Below are 18512 nucleotides of genomic sequence, written 5' to 3'. Positions count from 1 at the left end.
GTATATGTAAGATACATTATCAAGAAAGGAGGGCTAGTCAGCAAATTAACAAAATTTTCATATGATAATAAATTGTCAGCTCAACCAAGTATGGAGAGGAGAATGGGAACCTTCAGACATACACTTAAGAAAATTGGTTAACAGGCAACATGGTGGTGAATAAAATTCACCTTTGATCAATATGAAATAATGCTCCTTGGAGGGGATATTCCTCTTTTTCTATTTACACTTTATGATTTTTAAATTTACTGTACCCATTTCAAGAGGAACCTGGTGATACTGGGTCTGAATTAAGATTTTGGATCGCTGTAGTCAGAGGTAGTAACTAAAAATATCTGGTTGGAGTTCTGATTCCCAGCTGACCATTCACTAAAAAAAGCAAATGCAGACTGACATTTGTGTATTCTTTAACACTTTTATGACCACCTATGCTATAAAGAAGTGAAAGCAAAGACCTGTCCTAAATCCAGTAAAATCTTATTACTTGCAGAACCTCTTAAGTAGCAGCGGTACCCATTCACCCCACTGATACCAGTTGTGCCTTGTCTGTGTGTCTTTTCAGCATAAAACCAAATTATTCCTTCCTAACACCTTCATGTACAGTCACTCTGATGTCAGTTCATACTCTGAAATCTTTGTGATTAGACAGAATATTTTCAACCATGTAGATGCACACATTAATAGGGAATAGAAAGAAATATGCCATATAGAGAGAAGTTTTCAGAAGATTTGTACATTTACCTTGCAGTTTAGATTGTACTGTTTTCATCTCTTTGGTTTGCTTTTGGTTGATCAAGCGAAGATTCTGATTTTCCACCTCTAACTAAAAGCATATAAATGTAATCTCATCCATTGGTGAAACAAATCTTAAAGTCATTACATCTTTTACCTTTTCTCTGAATTTCTGCTTATCTAAGGATAGAGCTAGTTCAAATAATAATCTCCTCTCTGCTACTTCTCTAAATACCAGTCTAGGCATCTCTTTATTCTGAACAACTAAATTCCCTGCAATGATTCTCATGGCTCAATTCTGCCAAAATCATTGTCACAACCAAGCAAACCCATGACTGCTTTAAAAATCCTTAATAAATAAGAGAAAAAGAAACCTGGAATTTTTAATAAAAGCAGAAGGCTAGAATTACAAACTCCTGTGCCACTTTGCAAAACTAAGAGTGAGGAGAGGAATCAGAGGGAAGGCTGGTCCTAATGCCTCCTTACCATCCCATAGCAAAAATTAAAAAAAAAAAAAAAAAAATAAGTGCCAACAAACTTTATACAAAGCGAAAGTCTTTGTACAGGAAATAAAAAACCAACAACCCACTGCTGTAGCCCACCACTGGGAGGTAAAAGATGCTGGTTCAAACTCCTGCTCCAAATTAGCAAACAGATTTGAATCTGAGTATCCCTTGTCACATAGAAGGGAGCCAGCAATTCCACTTCCCACTGAGTGACATTTAGTCATATCTGTGAAGCTAGCTTGAGATTTTCCATAAAGAGTAAGTAAATACTTTGAGTTATACTTGATTTTGTCCAAACTTTTTCATTATAATTTTAGCTAAATTTAATGGCATTTTTATTAAATTATTTCGAAATAATTTACTTCAGCCCTCACAGACAAAAAAAGTATTTTATGTAAGAACCTTCTAGTTTCTTACTTCAAAAACAATAACTTAATTGTTTTTCAACTTGAGTATAACTTCCAGTTAACTACAAGAGAGTAAGATTTTAAATTTACAGGCAATGTTAAATTCTACACCCAGGGAGGAGAAAGCACAGCTGCACCCCAAAGCTGGCAGCCTTAGGCAGGGCAGAGACATGGTTATCTTACCACAGCAGAGGAAAAAGGGAGACAACTGGTCTCTTGAAACTAGAGCTGGTGTGCCTGAAACTATTCATGACTAAGGGTAGTGTGGGCATTGTGAAATAAAAAATGATCAAGGCCTTTTTTCTGCCAGGCCCCAGCAGGCTTGGTCAGCTTTCTGGGGATTATTCACACTTTAGGCATCTGCTTGAATAAGCTCACTTTGCCAGCTAAGCTCTCTCAACTAGTGGAGAAGTTGACCTTTCAGAGAGCAGTGCTGCATCCTTTCTCCAGACAGAGGACCCAGATCATACTGGCTGACCAAATCAGACATCAGAATTTAGGTGACATGGACACTCTACTTTCTGTGCCGTTGTTTTCAATTCTCCTCTTTCCAGCAAATAACTATAAAATCAATGAAACTGGGAAGCAATTTTTACTATGGCAGGCAGGCCTTTAACAGCCAAAAGGTCTAAGGGATACCCAGTCACACCATTACATTTTCTGTGTAAGAATTGTAGCAAGAGTTATACCTCATGAAGCTTGACTGTCACCCATTCTTTTATTTTAGCTGCTTTTTCTTCTATGATTTTTGCTTCTTGCAGTCTTATTTGCTTCTGGAAAAAATTGACATAAGCATATTTTTCATTGAGTATATAATCTGCTTGAGTAGTATCTTCAGACACAAATCCTAAGATTACTTGAAGTAATTCAGGCTCCTGGGTAATACATGGTGATTTTTACAAAATGAGGAATAGGGTCTTCACAGAGGCTGCTGTTCCTCTTTCCTCTAGTAAGAATGAAAGCTCTTCAGGGGGGACAGTGAACAGGAATATCATCTTTCCCCTCTTAAAGGTCACATGTTCTTTCAGTGGAAGCCAGAGCTTAATTTGAAAAGGAATAAACACTATTCAAATTATATACTTCCAATGGGAACCTCTTTAATCAAACAACAGAAATAATGCTAAACTTTTCTGTCATCCATTGATCTAAATTTTTATTTTCCTTTTGTATAATTAAAAAGGCAATTGATGTTTCTTTTTGTAACACCATTATTCCTAACCTGTTCTTCAAGTTGTTGCTCCAATTTTTGTATTATATCATTTTTATCTTGTATCAGGATCTCCAGATCTTGACATCTCTTATACAACCTGGTTTCTGATTCACTTGTTTGAACATTTGCTGCTTTTAATTTCTCTTCCATGATCTGCACCTATTTGGGAAGTCAATATAAAAGTTTATGGAACATAACACTCCAAGTTAAAGGTAGTAATTTAATCACAAAATAAACTTAAAATTGCCTCCACACTTAAGATTCAAGACAACCCTGCAAAGTTTTGAAGCCTATTTGAGAAGACACCCCATAGTTCATTGTATCTCCCTATTCATTTAATACCAACAGGACTGGCAAAACACTGGAAGATCTTACACAGGTTCTGTTACTATCTGAGAGGCTTCTAGTTTTGTAACACAGAAGCTTTTATAAACACCAGTGTGGGAAGAATGCAATTTACTTACAGGGAACTGTAAACAATGTTTTAATAAATAAACAATTGCACACTGTAAAAAAACCCAGCAAATTATCGGTAGCATTCTAAAAGATTGCTTAAAAATACTTGGCTTGTAGTCAGGAATATTTTTCTAACTCCAAATTAGTACATGAACATTTTAGTCTTAAAATTTTCAGTTTCTATCTGTCTCACAGTAAGATATGAGGAATGTTTCAGGGATACCAGAGATATGTTCATAAAATGTCTGCAGTAGTTTAAGTCTGCCATTTGGAATCAAAAGGCAAGTTCAGTTAAATATTTAACCACGATCTCATTCTTTAAATGATGTAACTTCTACAAGAGGAACAAACAACACAGAACAGTTTTATTTAGAGGCTGTATTGGGTAGCCTGATTTTTTCTTATAGATCTTCTAAAACAGATGATTGTTTCCTCTCCCTTTTGATTCCACATGCATAATATATCAAAGACTCGTGACGCATCAACGAAGAAGCTCATTCCATGTATCTACTTTTGATTTGTGATGTTAGCTTTGACTTTATTGAAATGAACTAAATAGTGAGCAAAGAAAGGTGTTAGAACTCTCTGTTAAGACAAATCAATAGACTTCAAAAAAAACTGTCTTCTTCTCAATCTTCAGAAGTACTTAGAGCAATTTTTTGAATTTCATCTCATTAAAGTACCACATGCACACAGCTAGTGGAGATACTTATTCCATTTATACCTGCTGAAACGCTCTCTCTGCTTGACAATCAGCATCTATAACTTGCTTCTCAAGCTGCTGCATCTGTAGATGTATAAAAACATACAGTTAAATGGCCATGCCTAGTTAAATGGCCATACCTTCTGCCTCTCATCAGAAAAATAAATTTTCATGGTCTGTTTTGAAAAAGGAAAGGACACATGGTGGGCAGGAGCATAAAAATAAAAGGATAAACGGTGTGTCAGACTGGGAAAAGAATTCACCATCATGACTGCATTAAAACATTGTAAATACTCTTCAACAGACAAAAAAAAATATATACACCTTTTCTTCATAATTAATTATCTGGCTGCCATATGACACAATGCTTTTTCTCCCCTGCTACCAAGAGTAGAAATGCCTCTGACAATAGTCCTGAAACTTTCCTCATGTCTTTCCAAAAGAGGCAAGAGTAGAGGGAACTTGGCTGTTAATCCTTCTGATGTTGACAAATTTAGTGTTTTGGACAAATACACTTAGACAAGGACAAGGTCTGTCCCAGACTTCTCCAGTGTTGCACGAATGAAGGCAGGATGTGGCAGAAGGGACACAGTGGCCTCAGGTGCTCCACAGCAGCAGTGGATGAAAACAGAGACCAGTGTCCATGAAGAAGTGCAGGTCACCTCTAAGAGGGGAAGGCCCTGATCTCTTACTTTATAGTGATGCCTAATGAATCATGGGCTCAATCTTTGCCCAGGGCCTTGGAAAACCCCTGCATTTTACAGGATTTATTTTGAAGGCTTTCCCAACAATACAGAACAGAAGAGGCCAGAACGATATCCTTTGTTTACATTTTGTTTTGTTAAGAGCCTTCTAGTCTGATTTTGCTGAATTTTGTTATAAAATAAGCCCTGGTTTGAAGTAACACTTGAAAGTTCATAAGGTATTCCACGACTTAAGGACTTAGTGGTTCCCAAGAAATATGTAGATAAGACCTCAGTTCATCTGAAGAGAATGAAACATGAAATAATTAACATTGCCGTACTCAGTATTCAGCTTGAAAATTGTTCTAAGAAAAGCATATAATGCAAAAAATGCAAATGAAACCCATTTATTCCTTCTTCAGTTTACTGCATGTTTTTAAAATAATCAGTTTCATCCTGTCTTGTTTGTACTCAATTTTTGGCATTTTTCAGTTTCTTTTTCACTTTCCATCTCTTTTTTTCTCTTCCCGATTATGCTGCTAATCACATGAAACTTTTAGCACCATATCCATACAAGGTCAGAGTAATCATTTTCTATCAATCAATAACTGAAAATGGAGAAAATGAATTTTCACAAACAGAAAAAAAAAAAAAGGAGCTATGACTCACCTTCTAATACTTTCTCATACAATACAAAATCCCAAAGTCTACATTATAATAATACCACAACACCACTGATACAAGAGTAACAAACATTTCACAATCCACATGGTTATGGTCAGGTCCCCAGTGACTTGTTTTGCAAGAACACTTCTAAGGCTATTATCTTCCTAGTCATTCATTTGCCAGATGGACAGGGAGATAAGCCTTCTTTGTTCCTCTCTGGTCACATATTTAATTTCATATTTAAATGACCTCATGTTAAGATTTTAACATGGAGTTTCATTTTTGGAATTTCAACTTCTAAGGTTACTTTCTATCTGTCTTTTTAGTTTTAGATTCAAACAGAAGTTTGGTTTGCAAGACACACTTTAATATCATTTTTGAGACATTTATTTTTTAGTGAGTTGGGATTCAGAAATTGAGGTTACTTCTGAATATATGGTCAGCTAACATTTCACTGCAGTAAAGACATTGTGCTAAACATAGTGGAAGTGCAGGTACTAATAATAAACTAATACTCTATAATGTTCTGACTTAATATTATGACAGAAAACTAATAACATTGTGAGAGAAATTATAATATTATGACAGAAAACTTTAGATATTTATGTTGTGAAATTCACTGATGAGTAGCAAGTTGTTCATCAACTTTCCCAGTCAATTTGGAAATGAATGGCAGCAACTGGCAATTCACATTTCATAAGTTAGGGTCATTTCATCTGTAAGGCAGTATCAGAAATGTGACAGATTTAATAAATGGAACTAAAACCTGAAAATGTTGCTTGCCAAGTTCACCCAGTTTCCACTGCAGCACAGCCAGCTCCAGCTTGGCTTAAACCTGCAAACAGCTGTTTTGGCTTAAACCTGCAACAGCTGGTCTCTCCAGCAGCATCTCATGATCACTGAGTGTACTGCTGCTCTTCTACACAACCACTTGAGTCCTGGAGAATCCAGTGCACTAAAGGCCCACATTCCTTCCACAGCTGAGCACTGACACTGCACAGTGCACCTCTTGTCAGGAATACACACTTGCACAGGACTAGGAACAGAATAATCTGTTCACGTAGACTACTGGGACAAAGAATATGAATAAAGCTGTTGCTAAGATGAACATAAAGCCAGGAGCCAAAGAAGCTGAAAGAATACTACCAAGTGAAAGATCATTCCAAGATTATAAAGGGAAGAACAAAGTCTATTTTTGCCTCTTCAGTAGTTAACTACTGAAGGTTTCAAGAAGGTGTGTTAAGAATCCTTGTGTGGTCTCACAATATGGATATGTCAGTCAGCTTCCTTGCAATAACTAAATGTGAGATTTTATTTGCAAAATTTCTGAAGGGTCTTCAGCTTCTTTTAGGAGACTCCTGTTAAAAAAAAAAAACCAATCTATGTTATTCTGCAGTTCAACATGCTGAATGCTCCAGTTCAGCATACCTCTTGTAAGGAATTGTTCTTGTCACCCACATTCGATTGATGCAAATTCAGTAAGAATTCAGAGATTTCCTGTCATAATCTATGCTGGTTTTTATTTTACAGTCTTAAATATACAAAAAATAGATGCATATTGACATAAAGAACACAGGTACAGAAGAACAGATGCTACTTTAACCTGCACTTTCTCCTTCTGTCTTTAAGTGAAAAATCCTCTTACAATTTCCAGAAAACAGATTAGTGCATACTGCATCAATTACTGAATTATAGAAAACAGTTTCTATTGTTAGAAATAGATTTGGTTTTAAACTTAGTAAGGAAGTAACTACTCTACATCTGACACTCATCAAATTGAGCTATTTTTGTTCAAACAATGAACACAGAAATGCCACATGTGAATAAATAGTCAATGCTTTGAAGAAACATGGCAGCAATAAAAACAGAGGTGTACTGCCTTGGAGGTCTTGGACATTGAAGTACAACTCACAGTCACTGGGAATTTTGTACAACACAAAGGAAAATCATAAAGTGATTCCTTTTCAAGGGTGACCTGAAAGTTTCTTGGCTGTATTCAGAAAGGTTGAACATATATATTTTTGTGCAAGTAAAGAAATTTGCATTTGAGTAAAGCACATATTACATGAAATCAGCAAATGGTATAAACTCAAAAGTCATCCCTCACAAATTTAAAAAATATGCCTTTTGTATGCATATATGTGTATATAGACTTACATTTTTGTACATATATGTAGAGATCATTATTCCTGTTGTGTGTATTAGAGAGAAACTACAGCAATAAAGTGATGACTTTCCTGTTACTTGAAATAGCTATTTAACAATTTTAAAGGGAACATTTTATTTTAAAAATGAAATTATTGTAATTAGTTTCTTTTGGAAATCTGAAAAAGGTTTGTTATGTATAGGAACAAACTCCTATTTTTTACCCAAGTCAATATTCAACATAATTTATCCCATTCATGTTTGAAATTTACAATATAATCAGTGCATAATATAGTGCCTCCTAGTTTTTAATATTACAAACAATATGGTTGTATCACACAGACTTTTTAGAAATATTTTTGAGATACATATAGGAAAAAATACAACCAGTTATGAACAAAAAGAAAAGCATCACTTCTCTGTAAGCCTTTCAAACCATGTTGATAATACGTCAGAGTTTTTAAAAAGAAAAAAATGAGTTAAAACCTAATGTTTCTGAACAGTTTGTCTGTTGATGAAATGCAGAACTTCCAGTGATGTGAGAATTATATGTTTAGAGTCTGTTGTTTTCCTTGCACTTCAACTTTTCAAATCTTCATCATCTGAAAAAAAAGTCCGAACCATCTATGGCTGAAAAATAATGTTCCCCATTAAAAAAAAAAAAAAAAAAAAAAAAAAAAAAAAAAAAGAAAAAAAAAAAAGAAGTAAATCTGCCCATTTTTAGATACAGTGAACTACCAGTCCTCATACCACACAGGACTTACCAAACCAGAGACATGGGTATATCATTGCTTCTATAAATAAAGAAACAGGAGAAGCAATTGAGGGATAAACACACCTACAACTGTATTTCAAAGGTTCCAGTAGATATAAACTGGTGATGAATACACAGAGGCTGGCAACTAGAAGACACTCATTTTTCACATAGAGTAAAAAAGATTTTAGAAGTGCCTTCTAATAGAAGACATGAAGACAAAAGATCTGAAGGTTTTTCTCTGTGTGTGTATGATACTTGGAAAGTTTATAAATGGTTTGAAGAATATGCCTGCCAGCTACTACATCTGAACAAGATTTACCCTTTTTATTCTATATTCCTATGTTTAGACCAAATATTTCAACAAATCTCTGCATTTCCAGAAGAAAAGTCAGTACTTCTTAAAAGCAAGTAATCTGCTGCTCAATGGCTTTGATGACAACCAGTTTTCATGTGTTACAATATGCTGTGCATGATCATTTAAAGTCTTGCATATATTTTTTAGTTAAAAGCAATGGTAAAACTGTTCTAGAAGCATGATTTACTCTTTTTACAAAAAGCTCTCTTCTAGTAGTTTAGCTTAAGAAAATACAGTAATACTCCTCCTAGTTCTCCAACTCATTTACTTGGTATGTTCCTCCATTTTTTCCAACATTATTCCTTCTGCCTTGACATTTCTCTTCTATGTATTATGTATTCTCTATAAGGACAGTGGTAGATCTTTATAAGTTACAACAAACTTTAAAATATGACCTGACCAATTAAGCCATATATACAAAACACCTAAACAAAAGAGATGTAAAATAAATATACTAACATTTCATAGGAAAAATAAACAAGAAGATAATTTGTAAAGAAGGAATGAGCACACGCCTTGGGAAAGAAATACTTTGTTTTTTATTGACTGATTTTTTTATCCCAAAGGAAATACAATAATTAGAGAGACATCTTTAACTGAACAGCTTTGCATTTAACTTATTAGTAGAAATCCATTTTGTTATATAATCTAGGAAATGATACTTCAGACCCACCTGCATTTATAAAATTAAATATGCCTTCAGTGAAAAATTGGTATTTTGGTACAACAGCTTTTCCCTAGAACAATATGAAACTCAGTTTTTTAGTTCTCAAAATGAAGAATTGCTTTCTGACCCTAATCATCTTTTTTGTCACAGATCTCCCCAAAAGGGCTAATACTAAAAGCTAAGTCTCAGTGGGGCTCAAACTCAAACGTTCCTTAGGCTACTTACAAAGCATGTATTGTATATGAAATTTTACGGTTTGTTATCATTTCCTACATGAAAAAAAAATCAGATAAAGAATTTGCCACCTGGATTAAATTCAGAAAACTACAGCCTTGTATTTCCCTCATATCTCACCTGAATGCTCGCCTAGGTTGTGACTACTGCAAAACAGCTTAGGCTTACAACCTGGCAGTTTGCAAGCTGCCACTTTTCAGCACTCACCCATGGTTTTTCTTCTCCCATCTTCTTAATTTTTAATACCAATTAACAGGTAAAAGGCTACAATATTTCTTATGAACAAAGAAAGCACTGTCAACCATTTATCTGCAGATCTGCCGTGTAACCAATTCCTTTTTATTTTGTCACACAAATGTAGGGAATGTAAAAACAATTTGATTCTTTGATGTCACACGTGCATACACGTGTACACACCGCAACTAGACACACATCCACTTCTGCAGGTGACCACCAGTTCTACAATCTGCATGTGTAGAACTGCAATCCTGTTCACTTCTAACTGGAGCAACTTCTGGCACTGCTGTCCTAGGTAGGCAAAAGTCACTTCTTAATTGCAAGCCTTTCTTCCTTCTCCTTTTTAGCAACTCAGCTCATTCCTATGAGCTGTGCTTAGCACAAAAGCCTTTCTTTAGAACAAAATGAAACCTCCAAAACTATCAGTCTCTATTTGCTCAGTCTCCACAATGAAAAAAAACAGGCTCAACATTTCTATTGCTCTCCTTGATGAGACCAGTTTTACTACTAAGTTATTTTACTTCTTTCAAGTTCTTTTCAATACTTAAACATGATTTTAAGAATTATTTAGCTCAAAAGGTTTTCTGGTGGTCATTAAATGAGTGAAAAGTACATATGAAAAAATAATCTTTCACATCTCAATTGAGTTCATTGTAGCAAAATTCATGATTTCTTTGGGAAATTATATAACTTTAAAAAATGTAACACAGAAAAGCCCAGAGAGGGAAGTCTTCCAGAAGTGGTAGTCTAGGACAGCTGCCAGCAAACATACAGATTTTAAAAAGTTAAATTCAGCAGTGGGATTTGAGGAGGCAGTGTAGTGAAGGACAATTGAGCAGCATGTAATGCTGGCTCAGTAACTGCTTTTCCCAATGTCAGTCAAAGAACTTTCCTAAGCTGGGTAAAACACTAGGAAATTCCCTCTTTCTGGTAGTCATCTTTCCCAACTCAGATCTTATCCTGATAGGTAAATTGCAGAGACATAATCAAACACAAATTAGGTAGATGGCCACTCTTAGCACAGACATTATCATAGCATTCAAAATCTTGAAGAGTGAAGATGTTGTTCAGTGAGAGGGAAGAAGGTACCAAAGCCCTTTGGCAGGAAAGGAGAAAAAAGTCTCACGGAGTGCTTAACGTGAAAAAGACAAACACATATCAAGAATATGTTCATCTGCTTTGTTTTGTACTGATCACTGTACTGCAATTGAGGAAATTGTGCTACCTGTGTCTCCCTGAACTGTGGCTTTTGATTAAAGCTACAACATGAGTATCCACCTGAAACAGGATGTGCCACTGCCTGAGAGGTGATGGCTTGAGAAACAAAGGTTCCACTCATGGCCAACATTTTAAAAAAAGAAAACTTGACTGAAACTGAATTTATTCATGACACTGAAGTGTATAGGACACTTTGGAAACCCATAGTAAAGAAGCAAGAGATTCCAGAAATATACATAAGGCAGCATGTTGCACTTTAAAAGACTAGACAACAGGTATTTAAAGCAAGAAAGTACACTCCCAGGGAAATGAAAATTAAATGAGCAAAAAGAGTTCTCACATCAAAAATGGGGAAAAAAAATTTGTAGCTCCTATAAGTGAAATGCTAAACAAGTACTAGATTGGCTAAGGACCCACTATCACAGTTTCCACAACTTCCATCAACTTCCCCATCTTAGGTGGGCTGGAACAGAAGTGAATACCACCAGAGAGGAGATATTAATCCTCTGGCCTCATGGCAAAGGCTGTGCTCTTCATGCCATTACCCAGCCACGCCTCTACAAGAACAAGTAATTTATTGCTTCCTAAGTTCTCTTTTCTAATTTTTTTTTTCCATTTTCAACCTCCTTAGAAAGAATGTAGTTTTAAGATGTACAAAAACAAGAAAACATAAAAAAGCTCCACCATTTTAAAAAGGCATAGCATAAACTTAATAGTAGATAAGGGATAAAAATGAAACTATAAGAAACATGTAGGTATTAAAAAGGTGTAAACAAACCTACTACTCTATTCATATAAACTTTTATTCTCCTTAACTTTCCCTGCTTTCTCCTATTTGTACCTTCTTAACTGCACTGAATTATTCCCCACGATGAGAAGAATTTTTAAGGACAATTAAATACTGAAAAATAACCTTCATCTGAATAATTTTTGTTCAATTGTATTCTGCTCCCCTTTACCCTTCATAATCCTTTGATTGCTAATACTCATTGTGCTTTTTTACAATTTTTATATTGGCAATCACTGCGTAAGTCCAATGAGTTACTGACTTTTCCTCCAAAAACATTAAACATGAAATTGCCATGCCAGAGATAACAAAACAGACTGCATCTGCTTAATTTTCAAATGTCAAATGACATACCATAAATAGGACTGTGAAAGGAATAAAAATACATTGGGACATGGATTTAGCTGTTGGTTTGTAAGACAAAGTCCAAAATGTGTTATGCTTTGGAATATATTGAAAATAATATTTAGCCTAAAAATTGATTATTCAATTTTCATGATCTGTTCAGAAAGCATAAATAATATCACATTTGTGAGGTACACACTTGTTGCTAGCTGAGCACGTATACAGAGAATATCCAAGTGGAAGGTTAAAATTATGCACATAATCTCTCATAATTATTTATATTTGTTGAAAACCACTTAAAGCAGAACTTAATGACCCTCAACACTGCAGGAAGCAAACTTGGAGACATTCATAGGAAGCTTGAGTATTACAGGACAGCCCATAACACAGTGTTTGGGTTAGTGCCATATTCAGTCCTTATGGGTTCTGATGAAATTCAGTGGAGGCTGCCCAAGTGGGAATTTAACACAGCTATGTAGTTCTCCTACTAAAATGATTTTTTAGAGGCAGAAAGAACATCAACTTTATACCTTATGTTGCATGCATATGCTAGGAGAAAAATGCACTTTCTGGGAAATGAATGAAGGTCACCAACTTTTCCTGTGACTTGAAATGCCAGCTGGAAGCTAAACTTGCAGTAGAAACATGTAATTTTTTACTCAACAAAGGTTTTTTTTGTAAACTCTTCACATACGTAAGACTCAAGCTGCATTAAAATACAGGCTTCTGCTTAAAGCTCAGTTTCATAGCCATCCTAAATTTGGCTTACTAGGATACTTTCTAACATCATTCCTTAAATTCCTGTAAAGACCTCTCCCACTTACAGCAGCAGCTTCTGCTTCAAACTTCAACAAGGTCTCTTTCTTTGCACGTTGGATTTATAAATATAGACTTTACTTGGCAAAGTGAAAAAATATTAAAAACAAATAAACAACAGGGAATGGATTATGTTTTCTGAAAATACTGTATATTGCCTTGCTTCTCTCTTCTCCTCAAGTTCAGTAAAAAATTAAAGTTCCAGTAGCTGTACTGCTGCAACACATTTACAATGCAAATTTCTCAAACTCCTCAGCTGATTTTCAAGGATGACTACTTCCTAAATTTACAGAATACAGCCAATAGTTTGGTTTTCTGAATCACAACACATCTGTTAGAATAATATACTCAAGACTTTGCATGTCAATTCTTCATTTATTTGCAGAAGTGCTATTAAATAAAATAACTTTGCAAAGGTATTTGATTTCTAGTGTATAAGACAAGTACTTCAATTAATCCAGCCTGAATCCATACACAAATATTGGAAATGGCTAGATTCAAGATATCCCTTATTTAAATCTGATTCTAGACTGTTTTACAACAAGAGGAAGAAGCCAATGGCAGTTTCTGGCAAGGCATACTCATGGGGTAATGGGATGTAAACTCCTTTCCCTGATACTGTCTTGAAGAGATACCTCTCAAACACAGGCAGAGGAGGAAGGCTGGAGAATTACCACCAATCCATTTCTCTTATCTTCCTGTACAGACTCCCTGTTTTTGTCACAGTATCATTCTTACTCTGTTTTCTACAACAATTACATAGCATAATACCCACAGGGTTTTACGTCTGTCACACCACAGTGCTGTGATTTTGTTGCTGCTTTCAAGTGGAACACTGTCTGCTGCTATTGTTCAATGTTTCAGTACACATTTCACAGAGTAGAGATGATTGTAAACAAAACCAGAAATAAAGGCCTGTGCTAATCAAAGTAAGGGTGAGAATTATTTCTGACACATTTGCCAATGTGTTTCAGTTTACAACAAGTAACAAATCCAGAAAGGACCTATAAAGCTTTATATTAGCTGCATTATTATTTTGTCATTAGTATCAGGATGACTGTCAGTTACTGGCCAATTGGGTCTTCATTACTCCCTTTACTATTTCCCAAACATATTTTTGAGTAACAATCCCATGCAGCTGAATTTCAAACTAGTGGGAGTGTATCTTTCCTTTAACCAATACTGACAGCTGTCAGTATAATTTCAAAAATTAAAATGTGAAAAAATAACTGCTGAGTTATTGGCAAATGAAACCAACTCAGAAATACATGCAAGTATTTTATTGCCCATTTGGAAAATGGTTGCTTTTGAATTGTGCCAAATTTCTAAATTTGCAGATGAATATGATCAAATTTTATTAAGCTGTGACCAGGCTTTTATACATGTCCCAACTGAATGCCAGTTAATGAGTGAAAGATTTCTACTAAAAAGTCAAAGTGGCACAGTAAGAAGAAAGATCATTTTTCATGAAGTCTGCTGATGCTCTGCTCTGGAAAGTATTATGTCGAATTATCCCGACTGAATACTTGTTGGAACTGTGGTCTTCAACAGAAAATGCTTCTCTCATGTAATGCCTGTAATCACTTTGCTTTTTCTGAAATTTCTGAGAAAGGTAAGGCAAACTAAAACAAGAAGGCAGTAAGCTAAGTTCTGAAGTTTTTTTTAATCTATTTCAGAGTCATATTTCTCACAGATGAGAGCGTAATTTGCCTTTGAATACTTTATTTTGAGCACAGTGCTGAAGACTTGTGGTTTTATCCATCTTATTCTGTTTGGGGTTTTTTGTGTTGATATTTGAAATTATATGATTATGCATACATTGTTATTAATATAACAGGGTATTTCTAGCAGTTAAGAGCCCGTAAATGCAAACTGTAAATTAACAAAATGAAAAGTCAAATAACAAGCATTCAAATTTCCAAAATCTTTCTAAAAACTTATATAGTTTTGTGAAGTGGCATTCATTAATCTTAACTTTTTGGTTGCCAAAACGACAATCAGCAGCAGCCGCATAAAACTTGGTAGTAATGGCTGCTAGAAGGTTGTCAGGAAAGTCATGTCCAGTGTTTAGCCACTTTCCATCCCAAAATGCAGTGATCCAGATGGGGTAAAGAGACAGAGCAGATACCCCTGACCTAACAGCTCTGACTGTGTAAGCATCCAATGATCTACTGAATGTTACAGCAGCCAGGATGGTACTCTTGGATGGATATTCTCCCCCAAGACTGATGATAATAACTTGCTCATCTCTGAGCCTTGATAACTATAATGAAAGGCACAGGTAGTTCTCCTTTTTTTTAATTCTTAAATGAAATTTCAAAGAATGGCTTTTGCACAGTTCATTATTCTTCCCAAACCTAATATTCTGCAATACCTCTTCAATAAGAGTTTGCCATATAGAAAAATTGCAGGATTAGAAAAAAAATAAGAGTTTTCAACTACACTGTTTTCTACCAGCAATATTTTTAGTTATGTTGAAGCAGAACTATTTGGAGTATTAGCTGTAAGAATACAATTTCAGTGGAATTTGGAATATAATAATTACTATTATTTGAAAAAAAATATTAGAAGTTTTTTTATACTGCTGTAAATATTCATTTACTTAATGAAAATAAGTCTAATACAGAAAATACTAAATTTCTTTATTCCATTTTTTTCCATCTCAAATTGAGGTTGGGTGCCTCCATAGAACAAATAAGACCATGAATAGATAAAATTAATAGCAATAAATTGCCAAATTTTATTCAGTCAAGAACTGGATTATTTAGTTGAACCAACTATTGATCTGTAAGTCTGATGTCTGTAGTAATTCGCAGAAAATGTAACAGCAAAATTAGGGTGCATGTGGATAAGTATTATAGGTAAATTCACTGAAGTTAGTCTTAATGATGACATAGTTCCAATAAATCTCTAAGATCTTTTGTCTCTTGTACTCTTTTAATTGCCTTGTTTTGTCAGAATGTTACCAGGTAAATAAAATGGTGAGGGTTTGTGTTTCAGATATGGGCTCAATTAAAACTGACTGTTGGGATACACATATTTGAAAATGCCAAGTGAAATGTTTCTCTGCTGAAAAATAAAGTAAATATTTAAACAATACTTTTCAAAATAAATGATACAATACTTTTCAACTTTCTGGATCCAGAGACTCAGATGATGAGCCATAGTTGGAGATGTCTTCTTATAAGAAAATGAAGTCTGGTAAATTATATGATACATTAAAGAATACTGGGGAAAATAATACTTCTAGATTTTCTCCGTGATGATTTCTGTGTCTTAAATCACATCTCAAATACTTAATAAATGTGTTAAATATTATTCAGTGTTGTAAAAGTGATTACTGGATACATATTTTTTTCTGCAGGAGAGTTGTCAGTGTGCTCTTACTTGAAAATGAACATTTCTTGCTGGCAATTGTGATACGTAAAATTTTTTCACAGCATTAAAATGTACATGGTTTCCATATATTTTACAGTAAAAAGCTATTTTTCCCCTTCTGAAAAAATCTCAGTACTTGTAATCCCAAACCATGACTTGTGATCGACCCCCATAATAAAATAAAATAAAATAAAAAAATAATATAATAAAATAAAATATATATAATAAATAAATAATAAAACAACAACAATAATAATAATAAAATAAAATAAAAACTTGAGATCGACCCCCATAATAAAATAAAATCATTTATGCATCATTAAAATTCATCCCATGAGACCTACCTTTTCTGCTAACAGTTCTCTGATCTTACTTGCCTGAAGACGAAATTTCATTAACTGTGACTCCAAAGTTAAACATCTTTCCTTCCAGTTTACAGTACCTTCTGGCTCTGAAAGTTCAGCCATATTTATGCTGGAAAAAGAAGGGGAAAAAATCTCCATGTCAAATTCAGTCTGCATTTAATGTCTGACTTTATTTTAATATGCATACTAACCTATTTTATTTAAATCTCAAGAATGCCCCCAAATCTTGCACAAATGCAGTTTCATAAAACATGGTAAAAGTATGTTAAGTTTTCTGAGGCCCTTATCAAGTTCTGAAATCTGTGTTGATAATATTTAGGTTTATTGTATTTTAATTTCTTCAATTATCCTATGCTGCAATTATTTTTCCTTGATAAGCAGACACACATCTCACATTTTAATCTTCAGTTACTGCATTTATCCTTTCTTACTCAGGGGTATCTTGTAGGGAACTGAGCTTTTGCTTAGCAAATGTTTTATACAGATGTAACTGCTTGTGAGTTAGTATCATATTTGGTTTTATGCAAGTTTAATGTTTGGCAGACCACTCTTTTAAAAGTCCTTTAAAATTCTGCTTAATCAAATTGCCTTTAAAATTCAATATCCTTAATGAGATGGAAGTTTCTAATTCCAAATGTAAAAGTGAGTGACCAAATGGTCTCTAATGGACCCCCCACATGAAAAACAATCTTTTTGCATTAGCTGTTGCAGATCTCAAGACCTCCTAGTTCAGGCATATTTCAGTCTCAACTCTGTGCTTTTATCCACATTTAACTGCTCATGCCTTCTGGAAATTAGCCTCAGTGCCTTCTGGACAAGCATTTCTGGAAAAATTATTCAGGATGAAAGCTGGCTCATCATGGTTTGAGTCTGAGAAGCCAAGAAAATCATCTGTGTGTAAGCAGAAGGACTGGGCTCTGTTTTATTCCAAGTATTTGTAGACAGTTTAATAGAGTAAGTGGATGGCTGAATGTAACCATTCAGTCCAAAATTCCCTTGCTAAGTAAAGGCCTGGCCTTTGCAAGGTTCTGGACACTTAGGTTTGGCTTTGAAAATAAAGCCTGAATAGCTCCTAAGTATCCAATTTATCTCAAAAATAATAAACATGTAAAAAAAACATTCAGTGGAAGGCCACTGGAAAGAAAGAACTACAAGTCATAATGTTATATTGCATGTTTGTCACCTCAACAGTGGGACATCGATGAGGAAAGGCAAGTAGCCACTGTTTTCAGTATGACGAAGGAGGCTGATACAGGGAGATTAAGGCTAATACAGATCTCCACACTGCAAGTCCTGACACAGACAGATGAGTAAGTGACACCACTGAGAGCCCCCCTCCCATGACTATCCCAGGCCTCCAGAAGCCCAGCTTCAAACACTTCCCTTCCTCCCTGCATTGGAAGAGGTAGCCCCACATGAAACCCCTCAGATGGAGACCAAACACATGAATTTGTCTTCTCCGCTGTTTTTGACAACAAGAAGAAAAAAGGAAAAGCACCACAAGACAGATCAAAGTCATGAGCCAGATTCCAAAAAGTCCTTCATTTTTCTTTGCTACAGTAATATTTTCTATTGCTCTTCTAAATTCCCATGTCTCATATGACTCTCAAATTCATTTCAACTAAACAGGTGAAAAACCCTGGCTCAGAACCTTCTTTCCTTTCTCGTACCCTAAACTCCTTGTTTCTTTCATTCCATACCTTAATTTAGAAGAAAAACTAGGAAAGAAAAACTGAAGTTTGTAACTTTTTTCCACAATCACTTGTCTGAAGATAACTGCTCCATTTTTCGCCCTTTCTTCCTTTGGTCCTGCAGGATTCAAACTGCTAAACCAGAGGTTACATC

At 34.9% G+C, this 18512-nt stretch overlaps 2 protein-coding genes across 3 annotated transcripts in view; one reads left to right on the top strand and one right to left on the bottom strand.

Annotated features, from left to right (window-relative positions):
* The window catches only part of THADA (THADA armadillo repeat containing), a 215153-nt gene that overhangs the window by 35017 nt on the left and 161624 nt on the right, over positions 1-18512 (top strand). The window lies entirely within an intron of this gene.
* Positions 1-18512, bottom strand: part of PLEKHH2 (pleckstrin homology, MyTH4 and FERM domain containing H2) — a 54256-nt gene that overhangs the window by 33146 nt on the left and 2598 nt on the right. For both annotated transcript variants that reach the window (XM_053972841.1, XM_053972842.1), the window contains exons 2-6: positions 16647-16776; positions 4036-4098; positions 2865-3014; positions 2335-2418; positions 742-823 (exon numbers count right to left, since the gene is read on the bottom strand). In XM_053972841.1, coding sequence (XP_053828816.1) covers positions 742-823; positions 2335-2418; positions 2865-3014; positions 4036-4098; positions 16647-16769 — 502 coding nt within the window. In that variant the 5' untranslated portion in view covers positions 16770-16776. The remainder of the gene's footprint in view (positions 1-741; positions 824-2334; positions 2419-2864; positions 3015-4035; positions 4099-16646; positions 16777-18512) is intronic.

This window comes from Vidua macroura, chromosome 3 (assembly GCF_024509145.1).
Source record: "Vidua macroura isolate BioBank_ID:100142 chromosome 3, ASM2450914v1, whole genome shotgun sequence".
Classification (NCBI taxonomy): Eukaryota; Metazoa; Chordata; class Aves; order Passeriformes; family Viduidae; genus Vidua; species Vidua macroura.
Note: the sequence above shows the minus strand (reverse complement) of the source record. Positions and strands in the feature narration are given on the sequence as shown.